The sequence below is a fragment of the Cibotium barometz genome, chromosome 7, assembly GCF_041138505.1.
Source record: "Cibotium barometz isolate CiBa-2024 chromosome 7, ASM4113850v1, whole genome shotgun sequence".
Taxonomy (NCBI): Eukaryota; Viridiplantae; Streptophyta; class Polypodiopsida; order Cyatheales; family Cibotiaceae; genus Cibotium; species Cibotium barometz.
The window spans coordinates 20,970,598-20,993,626 of record NC_141052.1 but is presented as its reverse complement, the minus strand read 5'-3'; the positions used below and the strand labels follow the sequence as shown (position 1 = coordinate 20,993,626).

The following is a 23,029-nucleotide window of genomic DNA, read 5'->3' as shown; positions in this document are numbered from 1 at the left end:
GGTTACCTTTTCCTCATATAATAGAACTCTAATAGGGGTGCCAAACCTACTATAATCATGGCCATTTTTCACAATGATCTCTACCTTACTAACTATATGGCCATGTATATATATGCAATGCACCCTATAGTTCTTAATCTTAGGTCATCATATAGAGTATTAATGAACTCTATAATTTTGGATGATAAGAGATTTAAGAACTTTTTATGCACCTTTCCTCCACCCTTGCTAATTTTGAAACCCTTTCTAACTCTTTTTCTTGGTTTCAAAACTAAGGGTGGATTGAGGCCTATGATACATATACATATACAAGTCTTCATGAAAGTACTTTATACCATCCTTACAATATCTTAAAAATTTATCAAAAAATATATAAGCATCTAGAACAAATTTTAATATTAGTGGTATATGACTTTTCATTAAAACATATTGAATATCCTACTATTGTAATGGATAAAGAACAGTTAGATCTTGGTTCATTTCTAAATATTATTAAACCCCCTCCCCCCCCAAGCGTGATGATGATAAAGAGAGGGAAGGTGCATATCTATATACATATCCACTACGTAGGCCTCTATCCTCTAAACCCCTTCCATCTCATAAGGAGCCTATTAACAATGAGGGACAAAATAATATAGAATCTTCTTCTCTATAAAATGACTATCCCACTGATACACTAGCCCTCGAGGAGACAACGGCCCCAAATTCTACATCATCAAGCTACACAAGAGGTAAATTCTCAATATATTTTGTTGCTAGCTGACTATCCTATTGATGATGTTTTAGTGTAGCTATTGAATATAGATTATAAAGACTTAATCAGAATTGGAAACCCATTACTAAGGTCAAAGTTGTCCTTCAAGGTGCTCTTATAGGTGACTCAGTTCAACCTAGCAATATAATAATATTTTGAGTCTTATAGTACAACTCCTCACCACCTACCATATACTCCCTATCCAATCAAAGCAATCACCATGCTAGAATGGGGAAAGTTAATGCTAATGGAAAGGGAGGGTAATCGATGAGAAAATGTGGCAATCTCCACCAAGGTGGCCAAGCCACAATTACAAGATTTGCTATTCAAAGAAGCCCATGCAAAGTAAAAAAGATTTTAAAATTCAACCAGAATGGAGGTAATAATTCCTTACCATTTTTGAGTATGACAGCATTTACATATGGTTGATTCTAACATCGTGGGTGCACTCGCTATAAATGCTAATCAAGAGGCAGTTCACCCCAGCCACTTTTACAACATAACAAAAAGGCATTCTCATGTTTGTTGTAACTTTCAACTTTTTGAGCCTAAAACATTTGACAACATAGAGAGAAAGCAAAAAAGGGCTATTATTATGGATCAAAACATGGGGGCAAATGTTGAATCTATCTATAGATGTTGCATGTGACTGCTACCATTTATTCAAGCTTATCGTAGTTTGGTTAAATCCAAAAAAGAAGGCAACATAAATGTTTGAGAAGTAGTATGCTTTGATATGAACAAGGGACCTGAAGAGCAGGAAATTTTGTATTACTATCATCGTCTTCTTGTTACCTATTGGGTTACATGCATGTCACCTTTTAAGAAATGATAACTACATCTTTTTGATAACTACACCTTTTAAGAAATGATAACTACATCTTTTTGGACACCACTGACATACTTCAAAAGAGGTCTCTGTGCAAGCTGTAGTTAAGAAACAATCATAAAAAATTCAAGCTATGAGATATGCCTTTTAGGCCTTAAATGTTTTGAGGATAGAATATACATTAGGTAGGGGAATGTTAACCCCATTTGAGGCTTAACAAAGGCACTCCCTACTACAACACACATGGGAGTAGCCCCATAAATATTATGTAAACATCACTTAAAAAGTTGTATATATTATGAGAAAAGCTAGCAAATGACAAAGCTTAGTATATTAGGGTTAGGTCTGGGTGCCCAAGTGTGAATAAGGACCAATTATATATAAGCAAATTTCTCATAATGAAAAAACACATTCCCCCTTTGTGCCAATTAAGTTATGGATGTCTACTTACTCTTATCTTGTAGAGAGAGAGAGAGAGAGAGAGAGAGAGAGAGAGTTGAGAGTTGAGGATGTGATTCTTGGTATGTGTTCCTCTTTCTCATTGTATGAGAGTGAGAGAAGTGATTCCTTTGAAAGGAGGTGTAGTATATCTTCTTGGAGGTGAAAACAAGGAGGAAAGCATAGGAGCTTGGAGCGAAAAACCACTCATGAAGCCTCGAAGATATACATCTTGAGCCGAAAGCAAGGTTATTCCCCCACAATGGTTGTTCTTAATTCCACATTTGCTAGAAGGCTAGAGTTCTAGTAACTCTGTGAATGAGCTATAACGTTTTGGTTGTTAATCCCATTTAGTCAGGCACTCCCTACTACACACAGAAGTAGCCCAATAAGTGTTATGTCAATAGTACTCCAAAAGTTGTATATATTCTGAGAGAAGCTACCAAACGAATATGCTTAGTAGATTAGGGTTAAGTTTGGGCTCCAAAGTGTGAATAAGGGTAACTTATACAATATAAGTGAATTTATCAAAATCAACAAACACAATCCCCCTTTGTGCCAATTGAGTTCTACATGTCTACTTTCTCATATCTTGTTGAGAGAGAGAGAGAGAGAGAGAGAGAGAGAGAGAGAGAGAGAGAGAGAGAGAGAGAGAGAGAGGGTTGAGAGTAGAGTGTGTGATTCTTCATATGCGTGCCTCTTGATCATTGTGATAGTGAGTGAGAGTAAGAGAGGTGAGTCCTAGCAAAGAGGTAAAGTATCTTCTTGAAGGTGACAACAAGGAGGAAAGAACATGATCTTAAATCTAGCAACAGAACAGGATCTTGGATTTAGCAACCACCACATTGGTGGAGATTAGAGGCTATGAATCTGGAGCTGAAAGCAAGGTAAGTCTCCTACTATGGTTGTTCATTCCATATTTTCTAGAAGGGTAGTATTCTAGTGAGTTTGTGAATAAGCTATAACATTTTTAAGAATGTTATTGTGCACTTTCAACCTGTTCTGTAAACATAATCACAAGATATTTGGGGATATTTCTAGTGGCCGAGCTTGTAACCCTTAAGCTCTCTAAGCTCCACACCTCCTTGGGGAAAACATTTAGTCACCATCTCTCCTGCGAGAGTGTTGTCACACCATTGCATTGGGACTACCAATCCTTGTCCCTCCTCTCACTTCACAACACTCATACAAGGTCACTAACATGCATTAGAGAAGAAGATTCGAGAGAGTATTTGCACAAGAGCAAGATTACATGGTAGAATGGAGTATATTATATTATGAGAGAAAGTGACTTATATATAAGGCCACAAGGGTTCCCACACACTTAAACTTTGGTGGTCGATTAGGTGACCAAGGCACACTAGTGGCCTATTGCTTGTACAAAGCTTAATCCTAAATTACATGCATAAATTACATTCATGGAAATCCATTCTAGCTTGCCACATGCTCTTGTTGGAGTGGAAATGACCATAAATATTGTGTCATACCCTTTTTGGGCACCCATATTAGTTATATATTTGGAAACCATTTCTTCATAGGTTGATCATAAATTATTTTGGTTTCTCTGTCTTTGTTATTTGATATAAATAAAATTGGAAAATCCTACTAACTCCAAAATGGGTTAACATTTACCCCTTCCTATTATCAATTGTATCCTGATCGAGTAGAAGACTGTGTTGTATGTAGAATTGAGAAGCTATTTTCATGATGCTTAGGTTGTTGCATGGAAGTGAAATGGTCATGTTTATCTGGAAGGGATGGAGAGGCTAGATAGTAAATGATGAAGTTAGTAAACGGGGTAGGGATTTTTGTTGTTGTTGCGAGTGATTACCTCTCTTTTCTTCTTCTTCTCCTTCTTCCTTTTTGGCAATCACAAGTAAGTTTACATTGATTATTTAAAGTTATTAGTTGTTCTAAGGCTTGTGAGAAATGGAGAAGAGAAGGTGGGGGGTCTAGAGGAATGTTGAAACCATCATCAGAACAAGAGAGTTTATCTTAGCTCTTCATTTGATACATTAAAGCAACACAAATGTAGCTTCTTGAAGACCATATTATTAGGGAGGGCTAGAGGTACTCACAAAGACCCAACATTTCCTTTCCCCCCCTCCACCACCTCGAAACATTGGGTGTGGGGGATTGAATGTATGAAGAAACCCTTGAATGCTTATATAGCCCTCCTTAAACATGGACATAAGGACCATAATGCATGTCCTACAAGCCCTCAAATATGTGTGAGAAACATGCCCACCAAAACACCCCATTTAAGCAAGTAGAATGGATTAGTTCTTTGTAGAGTTGACTTTAATACCACATCATAAGTGGCTATTTACCACTTTAATATAGTTCCTAGCACATCCTAGACAATAAAGTAAGAGGTGCATGATCATTGCTAGAAGATACATCACCTTCACCTTAGCTTTTCTTGTGTCTAAATGCCTAGTGTGGAGAGAGGATGTTTTAAGTAGGCCTTCGTAGCTTATATATCCCCCCTTCCACATGACTTTCCTTTCCTATTTACTAGATTTTCATCATACAACACTAACCAACCCCTAAACATGGGTCAAAAATATGCCTTCTTTGATTGGTTTTGTTTCACGCCTTTTTGCACAAGAGAGGGTTTCAAGATAAGGCTTAGTATACTTGTAGAAGCATGTATATTGATGTATGTATGCTAGTAAGAGATTATAAAGATATGTATATCATGTATGGAGGAGGGTTTTTAAAGAGAAAGTTCTCAAGCACCCCCTTGTTTCTAGGCATGTTACATTGTTACTACATGATTGTGGTATATAATTAGGGTCTTTTTTAATGCAAGTCTTTAAGTAGTAAAAAGAAAGCACTAGTAGAGATGCACCATGTGATGTGTACTATTATTCCATAAAGGAAGAAATTTCAAATGTAGTGGCCCTCTTTATAAGATTAAGACACAAGGGTAATCATACTTTCTTTAAAGCCATGCGTTATCATGCACAAGAATGAATAATTTGAAATAATTGCACACAGCAGATGTATATGACTTTCTCCCTTTATTTATGCCACATATGTCTAAATCACTTTAAAATGCAAATAAAATTGAATATTATAGGATAGTGGAAACCACCTCATAAAGTTAAAAATTGAATATAATAAGATAGTGGAAAGCATCTCAAAGGCAAGTAGAATTGAATATAACAAGATAAACTATCTCATAATGTTAAAAAACAATCAAATATCTTCTCATTGGTGGTTCATTCTCATGAAGCCAAGTTTTTAATCCGAATCTTAAATCGGCACTATCAAGTTTATGATTTTTAAGAATATATGTTGCACTCTTAAAAGGTTAGAGCGTCATGTAACATAACTAGTGATAGGATTCAAGAAATCAAAGATAGACTTAGTTTTTCATCAATTTTAGTCTAGCAGAAAATGAGTGCTTAAGATTCCATGCGGTAGTGCTTCTCTTAACGATAATATAAATGTTGAAAAAAAGAACAAAGAATATCTAAGATCTAAGTTATAACCTACTTTATTCTACACACAAAAAAAGCTTGAAGGACAACATCTTGCACGAGGAGCACTACTCAAAAAGAGAATACCTTTTTGTTATTATCAAGAAAGGTGTAGAACCTCCTTATAGGAGTTATAGCATGCTACAAATAAACTAGCATCTATTCTTATCAAAAGTGCCTTTAAAAAAATGCACGAGATTGGTCTATGGTTTCAACCACATAATATCCAATTTATCAAACAATAAACCCATACACTATCAATTCAAAGCTAACTAAGTTTTAGTTCTCACACGAAAATACTTTCCTCGAGATAAGAATATTTGATTTCTTTAGAAGAAAGAAAACTGCGTCTTCTACTTCTGGATGTGATTTATGGGAGGAAGTTCTAGGCTTATTGGATGTGATTTACTATGTTCAAGATTTGTTTATGGAGGAAATATATACATCTCCGCTTGAGGACGTAAATTAGGGTTTTCAGGACATGCCTCTCTCTCTCTCTCTCTCTCTCACACACACACACACACAATTAAATGGGTGCTAATAAATAGGATACCCATATTAAATATAGGTGAATTGGACATCTATACTAAATTTTGGTGAATAGGATACCCATTGCGATAGATATAGATAACGGGGCCATATTATAAATGCCTCAAAAATTGGCAAATGACTCGACTTGATCAAGTATGGCTTTCAAATCTCAAAAATTTAACACAAGTTTTTGTCACAATATGTTGGTGCGATCCATTTGCCAAAAAATTAAAAAATCAAAAATTGTCCATAGGAAGACAAGGAAGGGGCGAGTAGAAAAGAACATATTTTGAGTGTGCATGTTGTCTTGTCTTACACAAGAATCTGTGAAATTTGAGCCGTGACCACCCTAATCCGGAAGTTCACATTTCACACAGTCCTGTGTATGAAAAGGCCCTGATTTTGGGAGTCTTTGGAATAAAATATTGAACGGTCAAATCGGCCCATGTGAAGAGGTTGTTCCTTGACGCAGAGGTGACAGTCCATCTTTCCTCTCTCTCTCTCTCTCTCTCTACGCGCGCAGGGCATGCTTTTGGGGTCTCGCTTATTAGCCATGGCTGGTGCTGGTGTGCACCACAAGGGGTGCATTCATCAAGAAGAACATACATACATACATAGATAGAGAGAGGGTGCCGCTTACCTTTCTGTTTTGCTGAGTGCCAACCACATGAACGAGCGAGCAGCTTCCTGAGTATTATAGCCAGCCAGCCATGGCGGGAGGAAGCCCATGGCCTTCCGGCGCTTCGACCACCCCGCCGGTGACCTTCTCCAAGGCCTCCTCAAGAAGGCCTACGACCAGCTGGCGCTCATCGTCTTCTCCTCTACCGCCGGTGACCTTCTCCAAGGCCTCCTCAAGAAGGCCTACGACCAGCTGGCGCTCATCGTCTTCTCCTCTACCTCCGACTTTGCCAGCCCCAGGTAGGCCTCCAGCCCTCCACGGTCCACCTGTAGATCTGCCGCTAAACTGTGTGTGTTTTGACGCTGCGGTGCGCATCCTTTGGCTTAAAATGGCAGTCGTTGTTGGTTCTACCTGTAAAGATCAAGTTGGTATATGTATTCTAAATCAACGCTTGACTGCGTTCACGACCTCATCTTATGATAGTAAATTAGACTTACAATGTTATCCTCCTTGGTGCGCTCGCTACCTCATCTTATGATAGTAAATTGGAAGATTAGACTTACAAAGAAGAAAAATGAGACTACTTACATGATAATGGAGGGGATTTAGAATTTCTAAGGTCATGTGTACGTTGCCTATCCATCTAAGACGCTAATTAAGAAAAAGATATGAGTGCAGATAATAGAAAAGATGTCAAAAGTCATGTAGGAGAGTAGCTAGCTTATTGGGTGTGTGTTTAATACATTTAGCCTTGTCTTAGAAGAGTAACACTCGATATTACTACCCTAATTAATATCTTCTTTACGGTCCTCAAACGTAATGTAGTTTTAAAAAAAATCTTCTCTCTCTTGTGAGCTAAGGGGGAAAATCAATCTCTCTCTCTCTCTCTCTCTCTCCGTGTCTACCTCAACTGTCTTATGGGCTAAGCTTTTAAATAAACATATCTTTGTTGATAAAGAGAGCTCTTTATCTTTGTGCATATCTTCACTCCATGCATATTGTCTTCAACACATAAACATTATTTAAATAGCATGCTTTCTTTTATCATGTTGAATATCTTTCTATTAGAAACAAATTGCATACATTAATATAGAAATGCTAAACACAAATCATGACTCTTTTTGTAGGCAGCAAAAGGAGGAGCACATATAAGTTGTTTGTGAGATTTTACATGGCAAATCAAAACTATATCTAAATTGCGTGTCAATAGTAGCAAGAATGTAGGTAACCTACCATAGTTAAAGGTTTAAATGTAGAGGCAATATTGTAGACTAAGATAAGGTTTAATGTTTTGTGTATGTATAAGCTACAAATCATTATTCTTTATTCAGGATGAAGTCATGATCTTCTCTAGTGTCCAAGTAATTTAATCTAAGTCTTAAATAACATATGTAAATTGCATAGCATGTAGACTTCTAAAGTAACACACAATTGTTAGCCTTATGAGTGCATAACTAAAAAGTCAAAATGTGTAAAGTTATGATTGTTTGAGGTTGTAAATGAGTATTTATTTAAGTCAAAAGAAAATTTAAGAACAAATATATATATACTCAGTTTAGAGATACATGTGGGTCTAATAAGTCACTGCAAGTATATCTATGTAACTATATAGTGAATAAAGGGCATGGTATAAATTTTCGGCTAAAGTTTATTTTGTCAAAATGTGAATAGAATTTGATGTACAAAAACTAAAACTTTTTGTATATAAACAACTAATTGTTTTCTAAAGTTTCTTGAGTGATTTCTCTTTTATTGTCTTAATCTCTAATACATTCTTCTCTTTTAAAATACTTTTATTTATAATCGTAATTTAAAATAAACTTAGAATTTATCTAATAATATGATGAAGGTGTATTGAGTAGTCATCAAGAGTTTCAAATAGTTGTTAGCTAGTAGTAATTTTTAGTTAAACGGTAGTAAAACTATTTAAAATGAGTAATTAGTCTTAATCATATAATTCTTGTGCAAGTGGAGTTGATTTATAATCAAGATTATATTTTATTTTTTAAAGTTAAATAAATAATTTGATATTTTTTAATTACATATTGATTTGAAGTTAATATTAGTTGGATTTTTTTTAAATGAATTTTTTTTAAAAAAAGTCGTTTGATTCAAAGATCAATCACTTACTAATTGATTTTTAGTAGATAATTAAAAGTATTTAATGATGACCTTTTATCTATGAGCTTACTTATTAAAAGTATTTACATCTTTAAGTTGAAGCTAATTTTTTAATAAAACAAGATGAGAGACTTATTGAGACTCTAGTAAAAGAGACTTAAGATCTCTCTCTCTCTCTCTCTCTCTCTCTCTCTCTCTCTCTCTCTCCAGTTTATGTAGCAGGTCCTAATTTATTTAAGTGAATTGTGGTGGATTATATGGATCTTTTTTTTTTCTTCATTGTTTGAGTTAAGAGACTCATCTCATTTGTGTGTGTAAATTATATCACATATTCTCACACACATGCATACGTATACCTACCTATAAACAAACATATAAACCTATAACACTACCTAGCTATTTACATACATATATATATTACTTATCAAATCCCTAAATCTAAAATAAAACTTTAGAAAATATTTTTATTATTAATAAGATTTTCAAAGAAGATAATTATGTATGAGACATTTATGAATATGAAAGACTACACCTAGAAAACGTTGAATCATGGATAAGATATTAAGAAAAAGCTCAATCAAGGATAAAATATTGTAAAATTAAGTATTTATTTTGTAGCCTTAAGAAAATGATTATTTATATTTCTTTACATAAAGAGATTTCACTCTTGATTTATGTTATCATTTAAAAAGTTCTCTAAGATCATAAATGAAATGTGATAAACAATTAAGAAGTCTATGGGTATTGGGGATTCTTCCATTGAATATACACATTGTTTTCCAAGATAACTTATCATGATTCATTTATATACGTGAAATTGCAATGAAAAGTTTTAAATGTGTAATTGATACCAAGTAAAGCTCATGAAAACTCCAAGTGTGCCTTTAATTTAATCCAAAATGTTAATATTTTTTCGCTTTCATGCACATATATGAAAGGAATGGGACAATTTTTACACTCTTTTTAGTACTAATTGCTTGATTTCTTTAATAATGCATTGATATGTTTGGGCCCCTTTTATTAGAGTTTTTTTTTGTTATTATTTATTTGTAAAGAATATCATTTTTAGAACTGATCAATTACATGCTCATCTAGAGTATTCACACATATAGTCTTTCAATTTTTAAAACTTATCAACTATATGACGATCTAGAGTATTCACACATGTACTCTTTCAATTTTTAAAACTTATCAATTACATGCTCATCTAGAGTAATCACACATATAGTCTTTCAACTAAATGTTTCTGTCTTTAATTACTATTATATCTCATGCTTTCATGTTTAATGTTTCTTTTCGTGCATGTGAAACCTTGGAAAGATATTAAGAGTTTGAAAGGACATAAACAAGTGGGCACATGATCCGTAATCTTGAGGTATGGTCACATTATTCAAATCTCGTCCATGATAGTGAGTTTAGGTTATGTGATAAGATGTTTATGGACCTTTGCAATTTTCTTTTCCCACCTCTTATTCGTCTCTCTCTCTCTGTCTCTCTTTCTACACACACACACATGCATGTATCCATAAACATGCATACGTGTCTATGTATGCACACATATTTTCATGCGTACAGATATGTATACACATAGACATATACACATACATATATACATGTCTATGTATGTGTACGCATGTTTGTTTGTGTGTGTATATGTGTGTGTGTGTGTGAATATATTTTTGTTTTTTTGTCTCTCTTTTTAACTATCCAAATTACCCTTATGAATGTTTTTAGCTAGTATTTCACTTTCTTAAAATTTGTGTTCATGGTAGTGAGCTTAGCTTGTATTATGAGTAGATGTTTATTAGGGTAACTTTTTATTTTCTTCATTTTGTTCCTTCTGTCTTTATATATGTGTGTGTGTTTACGTGTACACACACTCAATTGTATTTTTGTATATATTTATAAATATATAATTATATACAAAAATATCTATGTCTATGTATATATGTGTATATACATAAATATATATGTGTATATATATATATATATATATATATGCACACACACACACACACATATATATATATGCACACACACACACACACATATATATAGTTATCTTTCCATATTTCTATATTTATCTAGATTTTGAACTAGTTATTCTTTAATACATTTTTAGCTAGATTCACTTTATAATCTAATACTTAGGGGTTTTTTTTTCAATCATCTCACTTTATCTTTTATTTATTAGGAATTGTTTCCATTGTGTATTTTATCACAAGTCAAGTAAGTACTTACAATGGTTAAAGTTTTTGTCACTACCATCTACTTTGCCTGCTAGCATCCTTGATTAAAACAAGTTGTGTATGTAGTACAAGTTACAGTGCCACATAACTAGTCATTTAACTCACATAACTAGTCATTTAACTCACATACCAATTTTTGCATGAAGATTTTAAAACAAGATGTATATGTAGTACATGTACACACTACTGCATAACTAGCCATTTAACTCACACACTTGGTTCCACATGAAGATTTCAATATTGTATTATGAACGCTTTCAAATATCTCACTTTATTTCATTGTATTGAGTTCTTATGCATGCTTTTAATCTCTTAATTTCTAGCTAAATATCTCTCTAATATAGTGACATAATTTTGACACTTGGTAATGCCTAGTGAGACGTCCTTTAGTGTCATTTGTAAATGCTTGATTACTATGATGAAAATATATTGAAAATGATTGTGTCTTAAAGGTCTTTAATTTATTAGTTTATTTAAAATAACAGTTACTCTAATACTAAATAAAAAATTTTAAGGTATTAGGTGCCTTGCAATATGTATGTGATTATTAAGGGATGTGTCATAAATAAGAACCTTAATAGTTTTAAAAAAACTTTCTCGATAATTTATTCTCTCTCAAGGTTTAGTAGCTAAGATTTTTTCACTTTTCTCTTTCTCTTATGGCTATTGGAAATAAATAAAGTTTTATTTTACATGGATTTGCATCATCATTACACATATTTTTTTTAAAAAGATAAAAATATCTTATCACCAAAACTCATCTTACTTGTTGGAAGAAATACATAATTAGGAAAAAGATGTATGTAACACTATAAACAAACATGAGTCTTTGCAATAGAAGTGTACTTTGAAAATTTTACTTATTCTCATACACGTCGACACATACTTCTAAATTTACATTGTAAAATATGCAAGATTTTGTATGTAGCTATGCTTCATCAGAAAAATCCTTTAAGACTTAGTGCTTATACAAGTTGGCACATACTTCAAGATTTATATTAAAAGATATGTATGATCGGTATGTAGCTATGTTTCATGACAAAACTACTTTAATACCAGAAGTAGTGCTTAGACATGTTGACATAGTTCAAAATGTATATTAGAGAATATATATAATTGGTATGTAGCTATTCTTAATTATGAAACTACTTTAAGAGTACCACCATACATAATTTGTAAGCTTATTAGCTAAATCTAAAATATATATTCAATGAAACGAACAAAAATTTTCTTACTCAAAATAAAAACAAGTGTGATTTTCTATATTTGCTAAAAGCCACTATTATTTACATGAATATTTAAAATAATAAAAATCCTTAAGACAAATAAGACTTTCACATGGTAGTATAACATTCTAAGCCAAACCATAAATCCTAACATGAGTTTTTAATATCTTGCCTATGGTGCAAAAAAATTAAGTGTCAAACATCAAACTACATATTAAACAAAATCAAATCAAAATTAAACATCAATTGGTTGTGGTAGTTCATTTCTTTTTTAAAATTCTTTTTTCTCGTTTGTGGAGGAATTTTCCATGCCTACTGGATAAGGATAGCTTTCAAGGTTCCTTATGAGGAGGAGGCATGATCTCTTTAGATGTTTCTGGAACTTCTTGTTGCTTTTCAGTATCATAGAATCAACCTCTTGATATTCAATAAATAACTCCACATCACCTTTTATGTGGATCTAGATAAAAGAGGCTTGTGTCTTTTACTTCTTTGATGATATGCAATTTCTTCCATGTTTGACAATAGAAGCCACTACAGTACCTATTGTAAAAATGAATATATTACTCAAAAGAAATAATATTCATTTATAAAATAAATGAGTACCCAATCATCCTCAGTAGAGAAAGGATTCACGAGGTGGTTGATTAGGTGCTAAGGATTTTGGGATGGATTTACTAATGCTTTTGATCCATCACCATTTCTATGTTTTCTAGTGATTGTAGGGAAGGGAAATACATTTGACTATCCTTTTCTCAAGTACATCAGTCTTATCCTCTTTGTTCAATATTACTACCGTATTGTCATTATATTAAAGAAGCTCTTAAGGAAGCCCTGCATATTGGTTTTGAATCTTCATAAATAGTAAAATTGCATGCAATACATTTTGTATAATGGCTAATAAGTTTATTTTTTTAAATTATCTTTTTGTATTAGAGATTGATATAGACTTACCAAATTAACGTTTCGAGTCCATGAACCTTATTCTTGAGTAAAATTACACTAATGCTACTTGACAAGTTCCATGAAAGGAAACAAGTCTCCTGTAGTAACAAAGTATTTTTAGGATGCACATGCACATGGGATGGGCCTAGGCACATAGGCTTAGGGTCATTTACATTGTGGGATTAAAGAACATGGGCCTTGAGACTATAAAAGGCATGTGCTTTAGGACTATTGTAGCTTTGAACCTTTTAAAATTGCACTTTACTTTCCATTATACTTAGTGTTGATCCCTCAAGCTTTCCATCTCGAGCATTATGATTGATGATACACCTATGTCTCCTACCTTTTCCAGTGGATCATAGTGATGCATTATACTATCATGGGGATTAGCTTTTGATTTAGTGATGCACGTTTGAGATTGGGGATGATAATACTTCAGTTGTTGATGAGAATACGATAGTGCATGAGTAGAATAGATCTGAGTTCCTAGTGCTAGATGAGTCGGGCTACTCTTTTAGGTCTTTTATTCACAGGGACATCTATGATTCTATCTCTACTCCTAGCTCTCATAGCACACCTTGTAACATGGACAGTCAAGCGTTGCAGATGAGCATAGCGAAGATGACTTTGTTCAAGTGAGACCTCTTAGGAGAGAGGATTATGTATATGGATCTAGAGAGATTTTTATTTGATATAGATATCTACTTAGATCCATTGTCATTAGAGATGGATCTTTCTTGGGATCTAGGTCATATACTTGTCATAAAGGGGCATCATGGATTGGTATAGATCATTCTTTTAGGAGTGACCTTAGTGATCTTGGAGATTTTGAGTTTTGTGACTCTACTTACCTCTCATGTATAGACACTCTATCCGTCTCTCTGGTGATGATGAGGTAGACAGTGATCCTATTCATCATGCTTCTACCTTCATACATTACACACATATAGAGAATGTGGCACTTGAGGATGTAGTGCATGGTTCAGATCGTGCTTCTACTCATATCCATGAAGTGGATCCTACCTTTAATTGTTCGAGTAGTGCTTTAGTGGACGATGACATTGGTTCACACTTGATCCTGCAGGATGCTGACTTTATGCTATGTTCTTTTGGCTCTCATGAGTGTCGACACGAGACTATGTTCTTTGGGCCCAGGACATTTTTCTATGTGTGTATTCTATGCCACTTTGGGCAATTGGTTACCTACTATGTGGCATATCATTCTGATGCACCTATAGCACATCTTGGTCATGGTATACATGGTGGTTCCTTGGCCTCTCCATTTGCACACTAGATTGTCTTGGATTTAGAGTGCCTTGGATTTCCTTTTGATCCAAGCAGGATATTGTCTACCCACATCATCGTGTGGGCATCCAATGAACTTTCCATTCAGTCTGAGCAATGTCAAAGATCACATTTTGACAGTGGGGTGGCATTACTTCTTGTTTGACCCAAGTGGCCGCACACTCATGGCATGGGGAGATACAATCTATCCTTTCGACGTGGGTGGCACGAGATCTATGTCATTAATCGTGTGACTCTTCCAATTTCCATTAAATCCAGGAAGCCTCTACACTGTTTATGTCACCCGATCTTCATTTCCACACTTGGATGTATACGGACTATTTGTTTAATTTTTGGATTTTATATATAGCCTCTTGTATGTGTATTGTCATGCACGACCACCCTTCGATTTGGAGGACAAAATCATGTTAAGAGGGGATGGTTTTTAATAAAGTATTTTTAGGATACACATGCACATGGACTTAGGATCATTTACATGTGGGATTAGGGCACATGGGTCTTGGGACTATAAAAGGCATGTGCTCTAGGACTATTGTAGCTTTGAACCTTTTGACATCTTTCATCTATTATTACTCTTTACTTTCCATTTTCCTTAGTGTTAATCTCTCAAGATTTGTTTAATCCAAGCTAATTAGGCTAATCCATGGCTAAGCTAGATGTTACTTTCTTGGCGTATCATATGGCAAGAGCCAAATTTGGCCTACGTGCAAGAGCAACTGCAAACAGATCAGCTTTAGAATGCATTATTGTGCTTTTGAAGAAAGCTCTCAGTCCATCTCATTACAGTGGTCTATGGGCTGCCAGTAGTGTTAAAAAAAAGAGAGAAGAAGGGAGTTTGAAATGTAAAGACCTCAGTGGTGTTAAAAAGAAAGGATTTATTTTCTCTCTTTACCCCTTTACATCTTCGTTCTAGCCTAATTAACTTATTTTTCTTTAACCCATTCACACTAGGGTTGGACATTACACTTTTCTATTTACACTCCCCATCTACCTTGCTTATTTACCTTGGGCTTCTCACACGCTTTGAGTGTATTAGTGATACATTAGAATATCATGGGGATCAAATTTTGATTAGTGATACATCCATTGACATGTTTGAGATTGGGTATGATGATATTTTACTTGTTGATGAGCATACGACAGTGCATGAGGAGCATAGACCTAAGTTTCTAGTGCTAGATGAATCACGCTACTCTTTTAGGTCTTCTATCCACATGGATATCTAATGATTCTATCTCTACTCCTAGATCTCATAGCATAGTTGGTAGCTTTCACTTGGGTTTAGTGTATATATTTGGGCAGCCAAGCATTGCACATGATCATAGCAAGCGATGATTTTTTTGCGGTGAGACCTCAAAGTAGAGAGAGGATTATGCATACGGATCTAGAGAGCTTTTCATTTGATCTAGATATTGCTTAGGTCCATTGTTATTAGAGATAGATCTGTCTTGGGATCTAGGTCATATAGGGGCATCATGGATTAGTATAGATCATTCCTATAGGGGTGCCCTTAGTGATCCTGAATACTCTGAGGTTGGGGACTCTACTTAGCTTTCATGTATAGGCACTTTATCCATCTTTAGTAATGATGAGGTCTATGGTGATCTTATTGACCATGCTTCTATCTTGATGGATCACGCACACATAGAGGATCTTGCACTTAAGGATGAAGTGCATGGTTTGGATCATATTTATACTCACATCAATGAAGTGGATTGTGCCTTTGATTGTTTGAGTGGTGCTTTAGTGGATGATGGCATTGGTTTGCACTTGATCGTGCATGATGCCAACTTTGAGCTATGTTCTTTTGGCTCCCATGGGCGTAAACATGAACCAATGTTCTTTGGGGTCGGGACATTTTCCTATGGGTGCATTCTATGTCACTTTGGGGACATGGTGACCGACTATGTGGCACATCATTGTGATGCACCTATAGCACATCATTGTGATGCACCTATAGCACATCTCAGTCGGGTGACATACATGGTGGTTCTTTTGCACCGAGACCATTCCACAATCTTCTCAGGAGTGTTGATTACACTTGGTGGATACCTCAGATTTTGGATTCAAAAAGGCTTACAGTCTTTCCCTTCAACCCTGGTACTACAACGACATTAATATCGAGAATCAATGATGTATACCTTACCTATTTGTTTGATCTTGGAGGGTACATGACTAACTTCTCCATTGACGGTGGTTCCTTAGCCTCTTCACTTACACAGATTGTCACAGGACCATTGTCCTAGATTTAGAGTGCCTTGGTATTCATTTGATCCAAGCCGGATCTTGTCTAGCCTCATCATCGTGGGAGGCCACTGACCTTTCCATTCAATCCAGGCATCGTCCGAGATCACCTTTTCACAATGGGGCAGTGTTACTTCACGTTTGACTCACGTGGCTATACACTTGTGGTGAAGGGAGATAAGACTTACCCTTTCGACTCGGGTGGCACGAGATCTATGTCCTTGATCGTGAAACCCTTCAGCTTTCCATTCAATCTGGGAGGCCTCTACATCGTTGATGGCATCATGATACCACCTCTATAGCTTCATCTGAAGAAGAACACCATTGAGAGAGGAGTCTATCACAAGCACCATAGCCCAACAAAAAATAACTATAAAAGGCACTAGAACACCTAGCCACTATCCCTTGGTCCTCAATTGCCCTAATGGGATATGTCAATACCTTCTATCAACTTCCCAAATCAATCCAGCCGCTAACTTAGAATGTCCTCTAAGGCTAGCTCTCACTTCCAACGACTCTAATCTATCACTTAATAGCCTCTCTTGACCATAGTTGACATCCATCTGACTAAACTCCTCTCTAGCTGTGCTCACATTATGCCTCCAAAGTCCTTTGTATCCAGCCAAAAAGTTTCTCTTTGGAGTCCCAAAGTGTCCTCCATCCGCTAGCCTCAAATCCTTGTCCTAAAGCCTCTCTCTCAGAATTAAGCAACTGACCTTTGTCTGACCATAAACTCTCTTGGCTGCCATAGACAAGTCAGTTTTTGTATGCCTTCTGCTTTCGAAGTTGGATAGCATACTGTAGTCCAAAATTGATCCTCTAGTATCCGCTTCGATCCTCCAGCATCCACGGACTTATAGAGATAGTCCCTAGACGTTCCTGATTGTCCTGTTGACCATCCTCTAACCTTTCATTCATTTTCCTCCTGCAAAGTCAAATTGAAACTTCCCAAAATGTCCTCTGGCAGCTATAAACCCTCAAATGTCAATCAACTTAACCAAATTTCACCTCTCAACCTCTCTGTTGACTACTACAATTCCACAACTGCCTCTAAAGGATTGTTTCCTCCCAACTAGCCTAACTGACCTAGCTGACACAACAAATCTCTCCTTTAAGTCAGCTAACACCACAAGGATCTCAAGACACTTAAACACAACCAGAACCAATCCTCAAAAACTATAAGCTAACCACCACCTATGTCAGATTGCTAACATAGACACCCTATAAAACAATAAGCCTTTTGATAATTGTCCTTAGACAGACCTAAAATAGTCAGCTATGCCTCACAATTGCTTCCTATCAGCCCAAATAGATTAGAACAGGATTCCAACACAACCTCTTGACTATTCTGATGTCTGGCTAACATAGAATTGACCCCTACTCAGGCTGACTGGCCCAACATAAACTCAATATTATACAAATCTTCACTTATTGCTTTGTCTTCCAAAGAGCTCCTTCTAGGCAACACAGAATTGAACCAAAACCAAAGAACAACTCTTTAATTCACACAACTTGATTATATGTATGTTTTGAGAAGATTATGCAACACCTAACAGAATCTGGGAGTCAAGATTAAGCAAATGAATGAAAACCAGAACAAAACAAGAGATCTCTCACACATGAGAATGAAAGAAACCAGATCTATGTTCTCAACTTCAACAAAATCATCAACAACTATATAAAATATCCAGCAACAACCTTCTTCATGCTCTTCTACTGCAACAGCTTCATCATCAACCAAGTCTTCATATACTTTCTCTAGATCTTTCTAGACTATCATAACTCTGCACCAATATGTCTTTAATCTATATCCATTTACTATCTTTGAATGAATTTTAGCATCCAGATCTGTCAGCTTGTAAGTTCCATTCTCCTAGATGTGCAAAACTTTGAAAGGTCCTTCCCATTTGATTTGGAATTTTGTCTGGAAAGTGTTATCCAATTTGGTGTTGTACCTAAGCACTAGATCCTCCTCTTTAATATCTGTATCCTTCATTGTCTCATTAAATAGCTTAGCCCTCCTATTTTACTTAGTTGGATGTAGTGATCCAAAGCCCCTTTCCTTACCAGTTGTAGCGCTTGAAGATCCAACAACATCTCTTTATATTCATTTATGTCTTTCTCGTGATGTTTTAACAAAAATTACAAACTGGGGATTTCCACTTCAATGGGTATCAGGCCTTTCTCCCAAAAACTAGGTGGTATGGTGAAAATTTTGTAGCTTTTCTCCTAGTTGTCATGTAGACCCACATAGATGAAGATACATGTAAGTACCATTTCTTGGGATGTTCTTCCAGACATTTGGTGAAAATTTTACACAACTCCTCATTGAACCTTTCAACTAGCCCATTACATTGTGGATAATAAGGGGTTGAAAACTTGTGTGTAACGTTGAATTTTTGCATAAGCTCTTCTACAATATGGCTTCAGAAACCAAGTCCTTGATCTGTCAACAACTCCAAGGAAATGCCAAATCTTGCACACAAATATCTTCAAAAACAGACCTGGCCACTTTCTTTGAAGTAATGCTTTTTACACATCTAGGCTTAGCCCACCAGGTTAAGTAATCTAAGATGTAGGTCCTACCCTTGACAGTTGTGGTTGGGTAGAGGACCAATTGCATCTAAAACCCATTTCTCAAAATCTCCATATGAAATAAAAATTTTCCTGAACTCATGGTGCAACACTCTTCTTCCTTGTTCTCACATGTCTCAGAGCTTTTGCACCAATGGTAAACATCCTTCCTTAAACTGGACCACACATAACCTACAGTAAGAATCCTCCTCAGAGTTAACTTTAAGGAAAAGTGCCCTCCACATACCCCTTCATGAAATAAATCCATTATGGCCAAGATTTCCTCTAGTTGGGACCCTTCTCAAAACCAAATCCTTGCCCTTCATGTAGAATTGATCGCTAACAATATTGTACTGCTGCAGAGCCCTCCTTATGAAATCATATTTATGTTTTCTGGATAAACTTGAAGGTACCATACCTGTGTGCAAAAACCTTTCAACTTCATGTGAAATCTCTCTTCCAACATAACTAGGGTGGGTTACAATTATGGTATATGCATCCAAATCTTTGCCTAAACTCCCTCTGTCTAATGTATCTGTAGCCTGGTTTTGTTTCCTCTTCACATGTTGAATTTGGGCCTCTTGAAATTTCTCCAGCATCCTTCTGATTTGGAAGCACCATTCCTTGAACTTGGGATTCTTGGAATTTCAAACATTGTGAAGTTGTCTAATGACCCATAAATTGTATCCCTTGATGATAAATGTGCTAATTCTTCTCTTAAGGTAGTGTTGGAGTCCATATTCTAAAGTGGCATACCCAGCTTCATTGCTAGTATACACTTGCAACTTAATACCTTCTTAATATACTAATGTACCTCTTGGATTTAACAAAATAATTCCTCCACTGGAAACCCCTAAGCTTCTCTTAAAGGATCCATCAAAATCCATGGTAAAAGCATTAAACATATCTCCTTTAGGGTCTTTTCACCTGGGTACCGTCTTCTTCATCAACTATCTCTTCCCTTAATAGCAAAGGATTTTGTTTATATGTCAAAATATTTGCTAATGTAGTCCTTCTACTATACTCCATGTTGTTGAGATGTCAAACTCAACATGAGCTGACACTCACTTGGCACTTACATGACCGTTCGACATTTATATCACTGGCAGGTTTGGTAGTTGGTATCGACATATCTTTGCCAGAGATTCTTTAGCTGGACTACACCGACTAGTCCACATCTACCCACTCCACTTAGTGTGTTCACATTATAGACTACTTGTATATAATCTATTATGTGTGTTAGTCACTTTATCTTCTTTGTAGATATCTTTTGTTGTGTGAAGAAGAAGATGAATTTTTAGTCTCACCTTGTGTATTCTCTTCTAGGGTTTGTGTGAGTGTGTGTGTGCTTGCAAGAGCTCAAGATCTCTTCTTCCCTGCATCTTTTCATGGTATCCGAGTGTGGTTTATGCTAAGGGTTGAGCGGCAAGCAAGAGAAGCACATGAACCGGTACAAGGGTAAGAGCTTCATCTACTCTTCCCCCTTTGTGTTGGCTACTACACCCTTGTCGGGAGCTCTTCAAGAGGAGTTTGGGAGGCACCAAAAAACGAACTCTGATTAAGGAGCTTTCTTCGTGGGAGGAGAGCTACAGGGGGCAACTATACTATCTATTGGACTTAAATTTTTGGGTCAAAATGCATTTCGGGCGCATTTGGACCTCTGTTTTTCAGTCCGCCAAGCGTTCACGATTATTGCGCGGGGATAAGTTTCGATTCTCTGCAAAACTCTATTTTTGGAACTGCATGAAGGTCGTTTGGTTTTGTAGACACTGTGTACTGCAAATAGGTCTCAAAGTTTTCATTAGGTGTATGTATACAAATTGAGGTCCTTGGTTGTGACAGTTTTGGTGCACTATAGTACCGCCTATAGAGAATACAGCAGTTTGTGCAGGTCAAACAAGAGTGTTGTTTTTAGTAAGTTTGTGTTGTAGATAAGATATTAAATGATGGAATAAACGAGATTATTGCAGAGAAGCTTGACAAGAATAACTTCCATGCTTAGAGGTTTAGATTGACCAACTTCTTGATGGAAAAAGGTTACTGGGACTACATTGAAGGTGAACATGAGGAGACACCAGAGATACCGGAGATTAATCCAACTACTGCATATGTAAAAGAATTCAAATATTGAAATCAAGGAGCAAGGAAAGTCATGTATTAGCTTTTTATCAACATAGAGGACACTATGATTGGGCATATATAGGATGCCAAGTCACCTAAGGAGGCATGGGACACCTTGGTGAAGTTGTATGAAACTAAGACTAAGGTACGAAAGATTCAGTTAAAGAATGAACTTCATACTGTCGAGAAGAAAAATGTATGTGAATGATTATGCCTTGAAGATAAAGGGCATTGTGGAATCCCTTGCATCAATTGGTGTTATGATGATGATAAGGTGAAAGTGTGTGTCTACGTGGTCTCAAGCCACAATACAAGGCGTTCAAAATGTCTATTCAGACTCGGGAGAGCATTCCCAACTTCACAGATTTGGTGTTATCAATGCTGATCATTCAAGAGAAGACTTTGGGTGAAGATCAAGAGTCTCTCACAAAACAAAAATAGTTCAGAGCAGCAGGCCTTCTACACAAGTTTAGGTAGAGGAAGAGGTAGAGGTCGTGGACATGGCCAAGGTGGTGGCTAAACAGGTAATCAAAAGTATGGTTATCACAGTAGCAACAATCCCAGGATTCACAACAACAACTCACAGGTGGAATAGGCTAGTTTAGAGACAAGGGGAGTCAAAGAGGTTGTGGTAATTGGCAAAGGTAGCATAATGATACACAAGGTTGTTTTTACTGTGGTAAGCCTAGACATGTGTAGGCATATTGCTATAAGAAGCTGAGTGACATGTGAAATAAAAAAGTACATCAAAACAACTATGCATCCTCTAGCAGAAATAATGAGGATAATGAGAGGTTGTTTGTTATGCAATATATGGTTAATGATGTGTTTGAAAATGATGTAGCAGCATATAAATATGATGTATGGTATGTTGATTTAGGTGCTTCGAATCACATGACAAGTCATGTGAGTGGTTTAAGAAAATGAAGAGTCTTGAAAGACCAGGTTTTGTTGAAACAAGGCATGGCACTGCTCATCGGATTGTCCATGTTAGAGATGTGCCATTGTTTATGCAGGATGGTAAGGTGAAGTACCTTGTCGATGTACTTCATATTCCGAACATTATAAAGAATCTACTTTCTGTTGGCCAGATGATTGAGCATGGTTTGCAGGTCTGGTTTAACCCTCATGGATGATATGTAGAAGACTTTAAGGATAAGTGTAGGTTGATTTTAAAAGGAAATAGATTGGGAATAATGTTTACATTGAATGTAAATATGCTTGAAGTGAGTACTGCAATGTTTGCAAATGGTTCAGGAGTTATTGCAGATACAGAAGTTTGGTATAAGAGAATTAGGCATGTAAATGTGCAAAAAATGAAGTCCATGCTGCAGACTAAAGAAATTGTGAGAGAGTTGCCTAAGTTTAAAGTTGAAGGTATGCAGAAAGTATGTGAGGCATGTCAATTTGGAAAGAAAACAAAGCATGTATTTTCATATGACAGAAATGTGAGCAGGAATGTACTAGATGTTGTGCATTCAGATGTATGGGATCTTGCAAAGACTATGTCTATGGGTGGCTGCAAGTACTACGTAGATGACCACACCATGAAAGTGTGGGTGTACTTTATGAAGGAGAAGAGTGA

General features: G+C 35.9%; 1 protein-coding gene across 9 annotated transcripts in view; it reads left to right on the top strand.

Moving 5' to 3' along the window:
- Nucleotides 1-6,460: 6,460 nt before the first annotated feature.
- The window catches only part of LOC147636776 (uncharacterized), a 117,013-nt gene continuing 100,444 nt past the window's right edge, over nucleotides 6,461-23,029 (top strand). For 2 of the 9 annotated variants that reach the window (XR_015266208.1, XM_086800315.1), the window contains exon 1: nucleotides 6,461-6,958. Coding sequence is in view for 6 of the 9 variants with exons in the window: in XM_086800315.1 (XP_086656441.1) it covers nucleotides 6,768-6,958 (191 nt within the window). In the remaining 3 variants the exon portion in view is untranslated. Of the gene's footprint in view, nucleotides 6,959-7,786; nucleotides 8,006-10,100; nucleotides 10,156-12,971; nucleotides 13,015-23,029 lie in introns of those variants that run through there. The other 7 variants (XM_086800314.1, XM_086800313.1, XM_086800316.1 and 4 more) reach the window with 5 other exon arrangements.